Source organism: Squalius cephalus (assembly GCF_949319135.1).
Source record: "Squalius cephalus genome assembly, chromosome: 1".
In the NCBI taxonomy this organism is placed as follows: Eukaryota; Metazoa; Chordata; class Actinopteri; order Cypriniformes; family Leuciscidae; genus Squalius; species Squalius cephalus.
Genome location: NC_137122.1, coordinates 35,823,615 through 35,842,509, shown reverse-complemented (window position 1 = coordinate 35,842,509; position 18,895 = coordinate 35,823,615). Strand labels below are relative to the sequence as shown.

The following is an 18,895-nucleotide window of genomic DNA, read 5'->3' as shown; positions in this document are numbered from 1 at the left end:
ACAAAATTAGTATCATCATCATCTAGGCTGGTGATTGGTGGGGTTCAGGTGGGGTTCAGGTGGGATCCAAAATCTAACACAGAAAGCAGGGTCAAGCTGCGTTTGGATACGAAGGGGTTGCCAAAGCTTGACAAAAAATAGCACTAAGTCGGCGAAGAGAGTACCTAAAGAAAATAAAGAACATCTCTAACCCAGCGAGTGTAAGAGGGTGAGGGCTCTTCCAATTCAATTGAATTAACCGCCTATAGCCAAAAGAGTTATAGGCTACAAAGTCTGAGAAATAAGAAGGCAAAGAGTGGCCAGGCCGGAGAACCTAAAATAAACCAGTAATTGGACAAAGTGGGATTTCCACAGAGGTTATGTCTGACAATGAGACAAAAATTATAATCCAGTAATTGGACAAAGTGGGATTTCCACAGAGGTTGGCTGGCAATGAGACAAACATTTGCTTCCAAAAGGAAAACAGGGCAGGGCATACGGACCAGAACATATGAATTAAAGTTGCTGAACCAGAATGACACCTGTCACACTCCGGGTCAATAGAGGGGTTATTAATGCGAGCTAACCTGTTCTTAGACCAGTGGGCTCTATGAACCACCTTGCACTGCTTCTTGAATTATTAATAAGAGTATAAAAGATATTTGTATATTAACTTTATAAAAATCATTAAAGATTTTACAGCAAAAAGACACATGAATGAACGAATGAATGAATGAACGCTTTTTCTTATGTAGGCCTACTATACCCAAAGCACTTCACAATCCTATAAGGGTTTCTCCTCACCCACCACCAGTCTGCAGCACTAAAAGAGCAACGGCGCCAGTGTGCTCACCACACACCAGCTATAGGTGGAGAGCAATAGAGCCAGTTCAAAGGATGGGGATAGAGAGGCCATGATTGATTAGGGCCAATGGAGGGAATATGGTCTTCTCTTTACGAGAAGTGTCATGGGATCTTTAATGACCTTGGTTTAACATCTCATCCAAGACAGTGCTTGTTACAGTATATAGTGTCCCCGTCATACTGGGGCATTAGGACCCCAGGAGGTCTCCCATCTAGGTACTTACCAGACTCAACCTTCAGTGGGCAACCAGTCTTGGGCGACAGGGTGATATGGTTGAGGGCATTTACAATGTACACACATGCAAAAGGTGGACATTATACACTCTAAAAAAAAGGTTCTTTAAAAGTTCTTTACATGTAGTAACAGTTCTATTTAGAACTGTATCGTCCTGAAGAACCTTTTATATACTGAAATGGTTCTTTGTGTTAGAGTTTAGGGTTCTTTATTCCCACCTTTTTGTTTTTCATTTACATCTACATTTAGTCATTTAGCAGACGCTTTTGTCCAAAGCGACTTACAAATTAGGACTAAATTAAGCGAGTCATTGTGAAGAGGCAAAAACAATGCAAGAAGTGCTCAAAATACAAAATTCAGGCATTGCTCATAAGCCCAATAAGGGAGGATTTAAAGGAAGAGGGAAGATTTTTTTATTTTTTTTGAGCTGCAACATTCTGAATCATTTGTAGAGGTCTAGTTGCACATGATGGAAGTCCAGCCAGATGACCAGGGCCTGGACGAGAAGTTGTGTTGCATGCTCAGTTAGGAAAGGCTTGATCTTCATGATGTTGTGCAGTGCAAACCGGCATGATTGAGCGGTCTTTGTAATTTGGTCTGTGAAGGTCAGCTGGTCATCAAATATTAGATTATAAAGATATAAAGATTTCTGACCGACCTTGAAGGGGTGATTGATGATGAATCTAGCTGGATAGTGTAGTCGTGTTGTAGAGACGGATTGTCAGGGAGGACGAGAAGCTCAGTCTTTGCCAGGTTGAGCTGCAGGTGATGTTCCTTCATCCATGCCGAGCTGTCCGCCAGACAGCTTGAGATACGTGCAGTTACTGTGGGATCATCTGGTTGAAATGAGAGGAAGAGCTGTGTGTCATCAGCATAGCAGTGGTAGGAGAAACCATGTGCCTGTATGATGTGTCCCAGTGATGTGGTGTAAATGGAGAAGAGGAGGGGTCCAAGAACTGAACCCTGAGGAACCTCTGTGGTCAGTTGACGTGCTGTGGTCAGTTGTCTCCTCTCCATGCGACCTTGAAGAAGAAAAAAAAAAAGAAAAAAATCAAACAATATGGATCATTTTCAAATCTTTAACTGTCAAAGCCACCTCATTACTGAATTTCTGGAGCTCAGCTACAACAGTTACTACACAGACTGTCAACATACTCTCAACAGGTAAATGGTTTCTTTCTTAAAATGTCTATAAATAATAATGTTAAAAATTGTAACAATCATTTCCTAACAATCATGTCCTTTTCTCTTTTTAGTTTAACTGAACATGTAAGTGTGAGCAGCTCTGTTCAGTTAAGGATACTCATCTTCTCTTCTCCACAAAATAATAACAGAGATATGGAATTTATGATCCATATTGTTTAATTAAAAAAAAAAAGTTTTTTTATTATGACCATATGCCTAAACATACCAGCTACAAAAAACATTAAAGTTATCTCATGCGTTTATGTCACTTTTTCCTTTTAACATGATAGAGGGCTCATAATGTCCACTTTTTTGCTAGTTTTGGCCTTCATGAACATAATTGTTTTTACATAATCAAATGGAAGAGACACAACTCAATTGTGTATTTCAGATGCTGTCCCGTATCATAACCTCATCATCTGCAGAGAGAAACTGCCACGAATACACAAATAATGAAGGACGTAAAGACATCAGAGGATTTTGAAGATATTTCACTGGAACTTGGTCTTCATCTGTATCGTGTTCATCGTCAATTGCTATTTATTAATGTATTCAGCTAACAACTGTTATTAGATCACTGCCATTTTTGCTACAATTTGTCATGTCAATGAAAAATAAAAGCACCTAAATGACACAACATGCTGTTAAAAAAAAAAAAATGTAAAACGCAAATTGAGGCAACAAGATATAAGACCAGGCAGTTAGGGGACTAAAAAACAATATTAATAAATACTATATAAAAATAATAGTAATAATAGTAATATTAATAATATGAAGATACTAATATACTAATATTAATGAAAATAAATATTGTTGAAAAGGTTATTTATACCACCATTAAGGTCCTATATATAGCACTTTCAAAGCATGGTTCTTTATGGAACCTTATAAACATGGTTCTACTTAGCACCAAAAAGGGTTCTGCTATTGTTACAAGCCGAAGAATCCTAATTTGGTACTGTTTAGGACCATTTTTCTTAAGAGTGTAGAATAATGCTAAAAGGCCTTTTACTAAAAAAAAGTATAACCTATCACAGAAGGCACTTAGTAGATTGAGTGCAATTTAGTAATTCATGTATCAAATATGAAACATACCTTTTAGCGCTTTTGGGGAAAATCATTAAAATGGTATACAGTCACATGAGATGAAGACTAGATGTATCAGTCTTTTAAAAGTAGCTAGGCTACTTTATGGAGTGGGTTACACATTCATAAAGGCTGTTGGCATTAAAATGCCCAGATATAAAATCCTATTGCTGGGATTGATGAGTGCACCTTTAACTTAAAATCAAAATGAGCTTATATGTGCCCCCATCCAACTTGACTCATATAAAGATGCTGACGACCACCTTGGACTATTAGTGCTCTGGATGCAGTTCCCAATGCTTATACTGGGATAAAGAGAAGTATTCAGCTGATCGGCCCCCATAAGGCAGTCCTCCATGCAAATTATAGCAGCTGAATTTCTTATAGGCCTTTAATCAGACTGTAACTGAAACGGCAATTTCTGGTGATGGAAAAACAAAATGAAATGAAGTGCATTCCCATAGGAAACAGTGTCGAGTGAGTGTGTGTCTCTCTCTGTCGCCGCCTGTCGGTGTGTTTCAGCAGCGCATCACCTGATGCTCTGATGCTGCGCTGTGATTGGCCGCTGTCACTTTCTTATGTTTGCCAGTCCCTGTTTTTGATGCTTGCTTTGTGTGCGCGTGGTGCAGGGACCTGCTCTGTCTACCACTCTCAGAAAACCTGAACTTAAATTCTCATTAAGGCTGCTGACAACAGGATTTGTTTTCTGTTTTTAATTTTTTTTTTGTGCGGACTGCAAAATGACAATAAGATCGGACCGAGACCATGCACAACATTATCGGCCGCGGATGTCCTGCCTTAAAAAGGTAAAGTTATTTTGTTTTAAAGCAAAGTAAGCAAGTGGTGATTTATTTAGTGTATTGATCTATTATTGATCAATTAATTCACTTTTAAAGACCATATACTTTATAATTACCAATTTGTCTCACTGTTTGCTGTTGCAAATATAGGCTACCCCAATATGCCAGTTTCAGAAATTCTGTAATATGTGATTCTAACAGTGTCATGATTAAAATGGAAACCAAAACTCTCATAGCTCAAATATATAACTAGGCCTATTTTTTTATTTTATTTTCTTGTTGTTTCTTGATTCTGTGTTTATTCTTAGCTCCTGGGAGAGATCTTATTCATTGAAGAGATTCGCTCTAAAAGAGCTTTCTGATTCAAATCCAATTAGCCTGGCATCATGCCACATCTGACAGCTTGCCTTAAGAACGGCTCTCAACTTCAAAGGTCATGCATGTTGCCATAGTACAGAAGTGTCAAACTCATTTTAGGTCAAAGGCCAGACTGGACTAACTGTTACCTGTAACAAAAATGTATTTTAGTTGTTACTCTTGCAGAGCTCATGAGCTTACAAATGTAATATAAAAATGTCCATTATAGGGAATATTAATCAAACATAACGATACAATGTTAATTAAAGTAATAACAAAGAAAAAATGGCAACACTTAAATTGGACAAGTTTTTTTTTTTTGAATATTGACAAATTATTCAGCAAGATTCACAGACAAAAAGGTTCAGTGTTTTTTATTTAGGTCAACAGGCCCTTCCCTGCTGACTTATAATTAATAAACTTGATTTTAAAAGTTTTAAAATGTATGAGTTTATGGGTCTATACCATGAAAACTATTAACAAATATTTAATGCCACACACTTTGGGAAAATAAACAGGCAAATTCTTGAGAAAAAGAAAGGTAATTGTTTAACTCGTCTTTGATACCCCTGCCATAGCACAACATCTACTGGAAAAATTATATTTACAATTATGCAGGATTTGTATTATTTGAAATATTTGTACATTTATTTTGTAAGGAAATCTTTTGGTATGTGGGTCCACATGTACAACTGAAACTCATTCTGAAATGTGACAGAGAGTCACGGCTGATTTTCACCGCTTCAGCTATATTTTCCTAAATATAGCTGTTATGAACCCTGTTTCCTGCATTGAACTTCAAAAGTTGTGACACTGCCCTTTCTTGAGCATTGTATTGTGTCCTTTAGCACTTTCATCTATATATTAACTTCTTTATATATTAAATATTAAGCTTTCATATATTAAACAAACTTCCTGAATTTCACAGCTGGAGGCCATAGTGCTTCAGATGCAGGACCCATCGACTGGAGTGAAGGGATCAGAACAGAAGCTAAATGTTACAACCATTCCCCATGCCATCGCTGGTGAGTTTGTAATGGAGTCTTGCTGAATCTCAACAGATCACCATGTATTGTTTACTGTACATTCCCTTTCGGTCTATATACAGACACAAGCTATGTGCTGCCAGATCATAATCTGACGGCACTGGCTATATACAGCAGACTTCAATTGGATGAGATCTTTACTACTTTAGGCTCCAAAGTTGCTCTTTAATCTCCGCAACGGTTGTCGAAAAATCTAGCGAGCCGGATCTTTAACTTCATCTTACATTTAACTGGGTCTTATAGTAATAAGCTTGAGATTTATAAAACACAAATGTTCAAAATGCAAGAAAATTGTTATAAATATTTTCATTTCATCACAATTTAGTGTTGGGCCATACACTGACATGCTTAATAATGAGTTGTTTGTAATGTAATGTAATAATTTAATTTATTTTTCACACTTCATTACTTTATAAAATCACTTCATTACTTGATGTGCTATTTTTAGAGTTGTCATGATAGTTTCTGCTTGTCTGACAGGTCAGGACATTGTTGCATGGATCTCCAAACATATGAACATGGACAATGATGGTAACTGTGAAAATATATTGTTTTGAATAATTAATGGTCTGAAAAAATATCCTTTAAATGTGTTTGAATACAATAATATTCTTGAATGCCCTCTGGCAGAGGCTCAAGCATTTGGTACAATGTTAGCGGCATTCGGGTACATCTACCCTCTGCAGGACCACAAAAAGCTTGTCCTCAAACCAGATGGCAGTTTGTACCGCTTTCAGGTAATTGTGTCAGTAGACCTTGTGTCTTTAAAAATGTTTTAATAATGGTGCATAGTAATCAGGTGACCTTTTCTCTCTGTCTAGACCCCCTATTTCTGGCCTGTGCAGAAACTGAAAGCTGAGGACACTGATTACGGTTTGTAATATTCTGCCTATTCACAAACATCTGGCTGCAGAAGGAAAAAACATATCACATAAAGAATTTATAACACACTTTATGAAGTGCGATTTATAATTACAGTTTAAAATGAATCTGGATATGAAAAGCTGCTGACCAGAGGTCTTTCATTTACCCATTTAAAGAGACATGCTTGTCCTAATAAAAGTGTTTTCTGTCACTAAAGCAATCTATCTGGCAAAGAGAAACATTCGAAAAAAGGGAGTACTTGATGCTTATGAACAGGTACGTAAAAATATTAATTTGATTACTCATAAGTGAAGCTATTATTTTAAACAATTTTAAAGTCAGCATGAAATAGACTTTGCGATAGTCTTTTCTTCCCTATTGTGATGTATATATCCGAGTGAAACTGCTTCTCAAACAAGAAAAAGTGTAGGGCAGGACTTGATTTTGTCCACTGGGAATTGATTGAATAGTTGGATGGTTGTGGTTTTCTATGTAAGGGTTAATGCCCGACGAGGTGTCCATTGTCAGGTATTAATGGACGATGGCGAGGCGTGAACTGTCCGACGCGCAGCGGAGGATGGTTGCCTCCGCCGAAGTCCATTAATACCTGACAATGGACACCTCGAAGGGCATTAACCCGCTTATACCATGGTCACTTGCCAAATAACACATTTTTAAAACATTAGTTTATATTTTAATTAGTTTTACAATCGAAATCTAAAGTTTTTACAAACAATAACTTGGTTTCCCTGGTTACGCCTGACGGTTTATTTACTAGGTGTCCTCTATCACTTTTTAATGGACACCCTGCAGCCAATCAGAATCGAGTATTCACCCAGACCATGGTATAATGCTGTGTAAACAACGTCATCAGAGAAGAGATGAGATGTCACTACAAGAGGGTGGGAAAGTTATTTTGATTAAAGATTACGAGGGCACATGATGCAGTTGATTGTACGAAAGTGTCGAGGTTTAAAGGCATACTATGCAGTTTCCGTTTTTCTCAAACAGCGACCCCTAGAGTCGCTGTGGAGTACTTGTATTTAACGTTACTGTTGTAAATACCACTCACGCAGAGCCATCTCTGCACTCTTCCGACCGCGCTTTCTTCTTTGACTCTGCCATGATTCACGTCTGAAATGTGTGCTAGTGTCTTCCATAGAGGCTGCTTCACATGTTGTTGATGTATGTGGCGTCGTGCCGTAAAGCAAGCCGTGATTCTCGCGTGATTTGTCGGGGCCCCTACTACGACTTTGTTTACCATCGAAATGATTTCAAAGCTGTTATATTAAGGTACAAATCTTGCATAGTGTGCCTTTAAACGACCTAATTATTGGAGAAGTCTTACATACGTCACCAGAGAGAAGTCTGTCGCTTCACTGTAACTTTGAGTTATGACATTTTGATAAAAAATTACAGGCTCAATAAATAAATAAATAAACACATAAATGGGTGAATCATTCACAATAGGCTTTATGCCGAATGTCACATGAACAAACAGGAAAACAGGTCTCAACGCATCCGCTTGTTGGAGAAAGTGTTAATGGCAGTATGAACTGACCGGCGATATCTGACTTTTAAGGTAATCAGCTAACAGATTTATTCACATTTTAATATTCGAATGTTAGTGAGAAGAAGGAAAATAAAAAACGTTTAGATCGGTACATCGGTAATTCTCATTTTTGGCAGCTCCTTTGAAGGGCGTCTTGAGGAAAACAGCTTAAAGGGTACATAACATGCACAGTTTCACCTAATCTCATGTTAATCTTGAGTACCTATAGAGTAGTAGTGCATCCTTAATATCTCAAAAAAGTGTTTAGTTTTATTAAATTTATAAAAGAAAAATACAGCTTTCCGATTCTCTCTGGAAAAAGCTGAGGTCCTGGAGGCGGAGCTATAGAGTCAAGCGGTAGTGCTTGATTTCCAGCAAAAGACAGAAATCTGATCCAGTTGTACTTACATGAATGGGGTCTTTTATCACTGGGACCACTCCACGTTTTAATAGCAAACGATTTGCAAATCCAGCGTCGACCTGAGCCTTGTTAATAAAACATTCGTCACTGAAATGACCAGAACACACAACCGCACTTCCTACACTCCGTTGCTGCCCCGGAAAAACAAACGGCATCCACTGTTCCTGTAACACTGGGTTCTTTGGAAAACTGAACACGGTAAGCTTTCCCTCACATCCAAAAACACACTTTTTTGGAGACATTCTTGAACAAATCCTATGCAGCGCTGCCGATGATTTCCTGTTGAAGCGCGTTGATGTGCGCGGTCTCGCTCTCCTCTGGTCGACATGCGCGCGGGCGAGCTTTTCCGAGAGAAATGCTCATATAAGGAGTTCCACTCTTATCTACGTCATTAGATCCACGATCTAAAAAAAACCAGCCGAAACTTGTACCAACCCGGAAGTAAGATTTTCAGCATAGAAATTCTCCGTTATTCGTCCAAAATATTTTTTTAAAACTTTGCCCATGTTTAACATGAGAATCCATCTCTTTAACACTGTAAACAACTCTGAATACATGAAACACCATGGTACCCCCCCTTTAATATATTTAACCAAGCACATACAAAATAAAGACCTGGACCGGACGCGATGCAACCTGTTTTACAGAATATGGAAGTTTGTTGTGCATAAACCACATAATATCAATAATATGCATTTAGAAAGTGAATAGGGTGAATTTCCATTTCCTGTCGACTTTAATGACATTATAAAGCAACATTTTTGTGCATTTTTTACAGGAGGAATATAACAAACTCCACAATTGGTTGAACCACAAATGGGATTTTATTGTGATGCAAGCTAAAGAGCAGTACCAGTGAGTTTCTATACTCTTTTGCTGTCTTAGTTACTACTTCTTCAGTCTTTTCAGTGTCCATCAGCCATGTGGTTTGTCCTTTTACTTCCTTTACTGTGATTCTTTAGGACTGTCATGTTATTAGTGCTTGCTTGATTTAATTGTGTTCTGTTTTTCAAGGGCTGGGAAGTTACGTCAGAAGGCAGACAGAGTTGTGTTTGACTGTCAGGAGAGAGCCTACTGGATTGTCCACAGGCCTCCAGTAAGTGGTTGGCAGAAGCTGCTAGTATACAGTTGCTTTGAAGACACTATGATGAGGATACAGTTTATTTTCTTATGTGTGTCTACAGCCACAAACACACAGTGCTATGGATGTCCTGGATCGTCATATTGATCCTAATACAGAGGAGGTAACTGGTGAGTTTCCATGTGAGCCCTCAAAAGTCACCACACTAACTCATCCAGAGCATCAATAATGATTGATGTCATTTGATTAAAGGGATTAAAGGGTAAATTTAAAGGGTACCAAAAATGAATATTCTGTCATTTTCAAACTGGTATGACTTTCTTTAATCTGAAGAACATAAAAGGCATTGAACCCAATTGACATCTATTCTGTGGACAAAAACAAAGCAAAACAATACATGGAGACAATTCTCAAAATATCCTGTTTTATTTTTCACTGGAGAAATATAGTCATACAATTTTGGTACAGCATGAGGGTGAGTTGGGTGAACTATCCCTTTAAATGCTTATGTTACTATGGGAGGGACTCCATAGGCAAGACTACTGAACGCAGTGCGGTTTGAAAGGCTCTTACTATAGAGCCGATTAGCAGTGTGTCTGTCTCAGTCCTGGGCTGGCCATGAAGATTCTCTCACAATCTTCTTTGCGATTTAAGAGGATTTTTGACCTGTTGATCTTTCGAGGAGATACGTTTACCCACCGACCCTTTCCCCTCATAGGGCCTGTTGGAAATACACAAGGGCAGCTTATCATTGTAAACTGAGTAAAGGACCTGTTGGAATGTGAATAGATTGTAATGATATGATATTACACTTATTGTTATATGTATTAATAGGATAGTTCACCCAAAAATGAAAATTCTCATTAAATTCATCATTTAATTGCTTTCATGTTGTTTCAGATTTGTATGACTTTCTTTCTTCTGGGGAACACAAAAGTTATTTTGAAGAATGAATGAATGAATGAATGAACTGTTTTTGTCCAAGTAATAAAAAAACAACACTGGACTCTATTGACTTGTATGAGACATTTCTCAAAATATCTTCTCTTACTGTATGTTCCACTTAAGAAGGAAATTCATACAGGTTTGGAACAACATGAGGGTTGGTAAATGATGACAGAATTTTAATTTAATTTAAAATGCATAAAGTCATTGAATAAGTCACATTACTGTTGAAAAGTTTGGGGTGAGTAAGAAAGTACAGAAATTAACACGTTTAAAGAAATCAGTACTTTTATTCAGAAAGAGTGCATTAAAATGATCCAAAGTGACGATTAATACATTTATAATGTTACAAAAAATGCTGTTCATTTGAACTTCCTATTAATCAAAGAATCCTGAAAAAAGATTATCACAGTTTCACAACAAAAAACAGCACAACTATTGATAATAATAAGAAATGTTTGTTGGGCAGCAAATCAGCATATTAGAATGATTTCTGAAGGATCATGTGACACTGAAGACTGGAGTAATGCTGCTGAAAATTCAGCTTTGCCACCACAGGAATAAATAAAACATTAAAAAATTTATTAAAATACAAAAAAGAGATATTTTGAATTCCAATAATATATCACAGTATTACTGTATTATTGTAACCTTGGTGAGCATACGAGTCTTCTTTCAAAAACATAAAAAAACCTCCAAACCTTCGAACAGTTGTGTATCTGTCATGATCAATCATAATAATATTATGTAACCTTATAATATGTGGTGTATACTGTATAACTCCTATTTGACTGCTTTGAGAGATAAGACTGTGAATCTGTTGGTGTGACTGTTTCTTTTTCTCTCTTTCCTTCCCACGCAGATTTGTACTAATACGTCTTCAGTTTTCAAGATGATTCCTATACACACACACACACACACACATGAGAGAGAGCACAAACTATCCTTTCCTTCCTTGAATATCATTCAAACACTCAGAAATACTATATGAACAAGTGTGTATATATAGTGTGCCACAGTATTTCCCTTTTTTATATACCCTGAGCATCATTTCAGGCCATTACATTGACTGCTCCTTTAATTTTTCCTTGACATTTAGACTGTGGCTATATGTAGTTGCTTGTGCTTGTTTGTGTTTGGCAAGATACTTTGTAGGCATCACACATATACTGTATATCACCTGTGTTTGGCAGAATAGCATGTTGCGTGTGGTCTTGTGGCGTCTTATCGGAAACATTTCATAACATGTAACAGGATGTTGTTTCTCCATCTTTTTCAGAAAAAACCCTATGATTATTATAGAAGAATCGTAAGTGACATTGATTCTTTACACACATTTAGAGAACTGGTTGTATTTTATTTAATGATATTGATTAATTGGTTCTATCTGTATATTTTAGATCATCTACACACAACAGGCAATCATGAGGTCAAGGGTCAAGTCTACAGTATCTCTTGGAGCGTAAGTCAAAATTAGCCTACCAAAACAGAGCAGTTGCCGCTATCAATTTTAGTTGTCACCTAAATGTGCTTCATGGGCTTTTCTTCTACATATCTTTTTCTTTGCATTCAGCCTGGTCAAGTATATGGCGACATTTATGAACCATGACCCGTTCCTCGTGCCCTGCCTCCCTAGTAATCCCTGGCAAACGGATGATGACGCTTATTGGGAGCTGAACACGGCAGAGTAAGATTCCCTGAGAGCTTTCTAAACTAATCATAGTTAAATTCATTCATTTTAAAGGTACACTATATAACTTTGTTTTGTTCAATGTTTACAAAAGTTATATAATTAGCTTGTGCATCATAAATCCATCTTCCAAACTGTGTTTTTGTCGGTACGCCTATAATAAGTGTTCATATTTGGACTATTTTAGACCGGGTGGGACGACAGCCGCTGTAGAGTAGCCTAGTCATATACATAAACAGAGAGAAGAAGCTCCGGCTATAATGTTATTCCACAAGACGTTGCAGTTTTGTTTATTAGAGGGTTAGTTCACCCAAAAATGAATATGTTGTCTTTAATTAGTCACCCTCATGTCGTTCCAAACCAGTAAGATCTTTTAGATTAAATCTGAGAGCTTTCTGTCCCTCCATTGACAGTCTACGCAACTACCACTTTCAAGCCCCAGAAAGGTACTAAAGACATCATAAAAGTAATCCATGTCACTACAGTGGTTTAACCTCAATTTTATGAAGCGATGCAAATTAAGTGCTTTTTTGTGCAAAAAAACATAATTTTACCGCTTTATTTACAAAATATTAATCTCCTACTCAGGTTCAATAGAGCACCAATTGTAGAGCTTTATAAAATTGAGGTTGAACCGCTGGAGTCACATGGATTACTTTTATGATGTCTTTAGTACCTTTCTGGGGCTTGAAAATGGTAGTTGCGTAGACTGTCAATGGAGGGACAGAAAGCTCTCAGATTTCATCAAAAAGATCTTCTGATGAGCGAAAGTCTTACGGGTTTGGAACGACATGAGGGTGAGTAAATTAATGACAAAATTTTCATTTTTGGGTAAACTATAAACTTTAACCACTAGAGTGCCAAAAGTTACAGTGTACCTTTATATCACTTTGGTGTATTATATTTTTTACAGTGCTGAAGTTCCCACAAAGATGAGAGTGGAGCGCTGGTCCTTTAGCTTCTATGAGTTGATCAGTGACCCACGGGGCCGTGCAGACTTCAAGGTTTTCCTAAAGAAGGAATTCAGTGGTTTGTGAATATTTAATTAATGCTTTGACTAATAGTTGGTATAAAGAAAAAAAATGTCTATTATGATCATTATCTATCATATCTGTCAAACAAATGGTTTAGACCACTTTTGTGAACTGGATCAACTGAGACATCAGACTCAAAAGAACACCTTTGAGGATTACTTTAATGGTGTCATTTTTGTATTATTTATGTACTATTATAGTATTTATTAATATTTAGTATTAGCTTTTATTTTTATATTTTAGTTGTCATTTTAATTTTAGTCATTTTGTTATGTGCTTTTGTCATTTCTATTATTATTTTTTAATTCTAATTAGTTTTTATTTATATCTATTTGGATTTTTTGAGTAATTTAAGTACTCATTTGATTTCAGTTGCATTTAAAAGTTTTGTTTAAAATGTTTAAGTTTATGTAATAGTTATATTTTATTTTATTTCAGCTTTAACAAACAGTTTTAATAGTTTTACAGTTCCAGTGTTATTTACTTTCATTTTATATCATTATAATTTATATGTTTGTGAAACAAAGTGAATTTGCATTTTTTTAGGCAAACTATTTAAATTAGTAATTAAATATGTTTTTCTTCTTTTCATTTTCACCGCAGGTGAGAATATGGCTTTCTGGGAAGCCGCTGAGGAGTTGAAATGGGGCACATCAGCTTCTATGTCAGAGAAAGCAGAACACATTTTCAAGTCAGATACACATTATTTTTGCACATTATTGCTTTACATGTATTTTCCATGTCAGGCCTCCATTTCTCAGCATTTGATTTTTTTATAGAACCTTTTTGGCCCCGGGAGCACCACGCTGGATCAATATCGATGGCAGGACAATGGGTATTACAGTAAAGGGCCTGGAGCATCCTCACCGATATGTACTGGACGGTGCTCAGACCCACATCTTCATGCTGATGAAAAAGGTGCGATTGTATTCTCGCCTCTATTTTTGTGATGGCCACTTGCATTCTGTATGTTTTGTAATAGAGATGAAATGGTATGAAATTTCATATTGCGATTATAGTGACAAAAATAATCACGTTATCAGTATTACCACGGTATTGATAAAATGTGCTGGAAATGTTAAAAAAGTACTGATACACACACTAACAATCATTTGACCAAATTTTATATTGAAAACCAACAAACAATAAATAAAATAATTACCAGCGCTGTACAATTTTTGGTTTAAAAAATAATAAAATTAACCATGATGGTCGGACTTTAAATGAACTTGGTTGGGTGACTTATAACATAACATATTATTTACTAACATGTTCAAATTAAGTTGTGACAAAAAAGTTTTATTAAATGAGAAACCTCGCACTTTAGCCTTTAAATCATTATTAATAATAAGGATAAGTAAAATGAGAAATGATTAGTTATTTTATTTGCTCTGTGAATAATTCTAGATCCCGTATTATCCAAATTGTTTCGATTTTTAGAAAGCACATTAGCTTATTTTTCATCAACTGGTTAAAATTTACAACAGTGCATGAAATATTTGCATTGGTTTGAACAAAAGCTCTAGACAGGATGAATAAAAATGAAAATCCACTCCCTGACAGTAGGTGGCACTTATGGAACAGCAGAAATAGAGCTGCTGTTTCCCTGGAATGGCTGTACACAAACCACAAGACTAGGTTGTAAAGGTTGTCCAAAGTTGTCCACTTTGGTCCATTCTAATGGTTTCGAAAGGGCTTTATAAATAAGAGTTGAGCTGAGTTGTCTTCCATCATGTTTTCACACAAAACGAAACCCACGCTGGATGCTGCGTCTGTGTGAGACTTGCTAACTTAAAGGTAGGGTAGGCAATTTTTTATAAACACTTTTTGTGATACTGGGTGGAACTCTCTTCACATCCTGATAGCAATCAGAAATAGATGTGGGTATAAATAATAAAACTAGTGCTGCCAATTGACTAAAATAAATCACGATTAATCGCAATTAAAAATATGTACGTTTTTAATATACATTTTTATAAGTTTTAATATTTTATAATGTAATCATTTCACAGTAAATCACCAAATGAATGTAGAAACAACATAAAGACAGTAGCCTATTTTAAATACTTGTTTAAGGGCATCTTTTTATGAATGAAGGCCAGTATCACTGATACTAATAAAGCTATTGATGCCTCAATGAAATTTTCTTTTTTTAAATTTTAAACATTAATTATAGCTATTCAACAGTGAAATTGAAAGCTATAATTTTGTTAAGCATTTGTTAGGCTTTAAAAAAAATTGCAATTTTTAATTTAAGTGAACTTAAAACAATCCTCACATAAACCCATAATTTACCTGTGCCCTGTGAAATGTACAGAAATTGAATGAAGTTATCAAACAGTTTGCACTGCATACATTTTGAATTAAATATAGATTAATCCTTATTAAAAACCCATTAAATAAATCTGCAGCAGTCAGGTGGAACAAGAGCGAGCTCTTTAAGCGTTGATTATTATTGTAATGTTATGTGCTTTGAGACATAAGGTAATTTAACGCCGTCTCTCTTGACGCTTTGAAGACTCCGCCGTGCCCGTTCTTGTTGCTATTGCTGGGTGATTCTTCAATTAGGGGAACTTTTATGTTCCCAGGTTATACATTCATGTTAAATATACTATATTATAAAATAAATAATTTAGTCATTTCAAATAATATTCATTGCACCACCAAAAAATGTTATACACTAAAATCAGTATGATTTCCATTTTTAAAAATGTTTTCATCACTAATATTTGGCCACTCAGGCCTTGTCCCCAACCCAGACTTTAAAACTTATCTGCTCTGAAAATGTGATAAAATGTTATCAGTTCATTAAAAAATCACAATATATGTTTAAACAGTAACTTAAAAAGGCACTTGATGCATAATTTGGGTTCATATCTGTGCAATTTGTGAATATTTTTAACAATTTAGTATTGTCCACAACAATACTGTCATTATCGCGACAGTCTATGATTACAACAAGGATATTTTTGAGTGTAAGACTTGTTTATGCCGTAACCATGGAAATGAAGACTAGCAGGGGAGCACATGTCAGCCATGAAAGAACAGTGATATTTGATGTCTGAAAAAGTAAGTAATTTAATCATGAATTCCTTCTAATCATGGAGTAGACTTATTCAGCGTCATTACCATAAATGCTGTGGCAGCAATATTTTGATAAATGTATATATATATTCACATGATTTATGTGTATTTAAAGTTCTTTTTGAACTAGCTGTTGAGTGATGTTAGCAAATCCATGACCTAGCATCTTTTTTCCTGAAAAAAATAAAAAATGTCATTACCGCAACACATCATTACCAACACACAACTTGTGATGGTAATGACAAGTGATGGTGGTAATGACATTTTCTGTGTCACTATCTATATCATATTATGTGTTTATAAATTAAGTTAAAGAAGCATAATAGTGTGATTTTTAGGGCTGGTCCGAATACCATTTTTTGAGCTTCGAAGCTTCGGTAGTAATGAACATTGAATATTCGAACCTTCGGAGAGAGGGGGCTGAACATTCTTCTCTGTAATAAAGGCAGGAATCTCTATGTGTCGGTATGTCCGTTTGCATTTTTATTATTTCGAGAACCGTTCATTCAATCGACTTCACAGAGGAGTGCAGTGTCGCATTTGGTGCAATATAGATGGACATGCGAGACGCGACACGTTCAGAATTTTAGTAAACTACAGAACAGCGCGAGCAGAAGCGGCGCACCTCACGCGGGTGAACGGACACTGCACTAGTGATGTAAAACACACACACACACACACACACACACACACACACACAGGTCTGTTAAATTAAGCAACACTTTTAAGGTTGTCTAATATTTTTCTGACTAACAAATTACTGATAAATAAACATGTTCAAGTTGATGGTTGTGTCATATTTATATATATATATCCTCAAATCTGTCCATTTCTTTCAACAACACTCACCAGAAGTCATTATTTAAGCCTTTAAATTTGCTTTATGTATCAATGCACTTTTCATTTATGTCATTACCAAAACACTATGTCATTACCAGAACAGTATGTCATTACCGCAACGTTGCTTAATTTACAGCAAACATACCTTTAAAACGGTTTTATGTTCAATCTTGAGGTGCTACATGAAAAGCCTAATGCAATACTCATCCACTTAATTTTCCAGATATTAAACAAAAGTGTGCTTTGATGAACACAGAAAAACACATTTTGATGGTAAGAACAAGAAAATATATGTAATTCGCTGAATGGAAACATTTTGTTTTTTATACGTATTGTTGAAGGTTAACAATGTTTGCAAGATAAATGAGTTTAAATGATCTCCTTGATACATTCTTTGCATTATGAGACTTTTTGATGTTGTGACGGGAATGACGTTTTGCAGTGCCAGATGGCAAATAGATATAAAATACTCAAATTATATTTAAGCTCAGTCGTGGCCATTATTATATCTTTACATCAAAACATGTAAACATTGTCTTGACATAATTCTAACAAAATTCAACCAAATTTCATTCATCAAAATGTAAGATGGCTAAATAGCCCCCAATTGAAGAATCACCCTGCTAGGCTCTCTGAAATTGCCTACCCTACCTTTAACGCTGTACAGTATTTACCGTCTCTTCAAATCGTGGTATTGTTTAATGATAATTAAAATATGAAACGGCAATACTGTCGAGATTTTATCATGGTTTATCATCAAACTGGTAACTGCTTCATCTCTACTTAATGATACAATCTGTATTGTGAAAAGCGCTATATAAATAAACTTGACTTGACTTAATTTTAACTTTCGCATTAATTTGTTTAAAAAAAAAGCTGCACCCTGGACATTTCTGAACTCTGTATTTGTCATTTAGGATACCTTTTATCGCTACCTGAAGTCACCAGTTTATAAGGAAATGCAGAAAAAGGCCATTTCACCAGTACCACACAATTTCTCGTAAGTCAGTGTGTATGTGTGTTTTCACCCTTAATTCATCCTCTTCTGCTTGTAATTCTGCTACTGATTGTCTTTATTGCAATTTATACACAACAATTCACCAGTCATTTCAGAAATATAAAACATGTCATCAAACCAGCAGTATTTTGCCATAAAAAGACCTGTTCTCCCCCATTTAGTGATGCCCAGCTGCAGCAAAACGCCAGGGGCCGCAGGGAGAGCATCAGCCCCATCATCACCTGGCAGAAGGAGCAGGAGGAGAAAGCAAAGGCAGAAGCTGCATCTGGACCCGTAGACATTAAAAAACTGATGGCCAGCAAACTAGATCGCAAATAGAAAGAGACAAAGATACATGCTGGAAAATGCTTTACTTAATAATCTGACTAATTAAAAGAGACCCATAAAATGCTTCATGATTTTTACATGTACATATCAATACAAAGTCTCACATTGAGCTAAGAGTCTAAAAGCAAATATATAAAAATAACAGTACAACATGACAGCTGTGTACATATCACTGCCGAATAGCTAGTTCCAATCATTTGTATTGCTGCATCCAAATATGTTTTTTGGAGCTGGCTAAATTCTGTAACAAAATGTCATATTCTCGGGTTAAATTATACACGTGGATGACTGCTGTGAAATCAGCTGCTTTTTCAGATCACATTTGTTTTTGCACAGTGATATTTCATCCAACACAAAGATCGCATTACCTTCAATTGCTGTTCATATAGCAGTTTCCCATTGTCGTGTGAACATGTTTTGTATGTGTGCAGTAGTCATGGCGATACCTGTATCTCTTACTGTAAAACAATAAAAGACAGCATGTTCA

At 36.0% G+C, this 18,895-nt stretch overlaps 2 protein-coding genes across 2 annotated transcripts in view; one reads left to right on the top strand and one right to left on the bottom strand.

Annotated features, from left to right (window-relative positions):
• The window catches only part of prkar1aa (protein kinase, cAMP-dependent, regulatory, type I, alpha (tissue specific extinguisher 1) a), a 125,357-nt gene that overhangs the window by 74,398 nt on the left and 32,064 nt on the right, over nt 1-18,895 (bottom strand). The window lies entirely within an intron of this gene.
• On the top strand, nt 3,934-18,894 carry rgs9a (regulator of G protein signaling 9a). The gene is made up of 17 exons (XM_079889235.1): nt 3,934-4,155; nt 5,435-5,531; nt 6,033-6,083; nt 6,183-6,289; nt 6,374-6,425; nt 6,634-6,692; nt 9,168-9,244; nt 9,404-9,485; nt 9,574-9,633; nt 11,695-11,724; nt 11,816-11,877; nt 11,989-12,102; nt 13,019-13,134; nt 13,743-13,830; nt 13,919-14,057; nt 17,981-18,063; nt 18,243-18,894. Exons 1-17 carry the CDS (start codon nt 4,090-4,092, stop codon nt 18,397-18,399), a joined length of 1,440 nt encoding a protein of 479 aa, XP_079745361.1. The 5' UTR covers nt 3,934-4,089; the 3' UTR covers nt 18,400-18,894.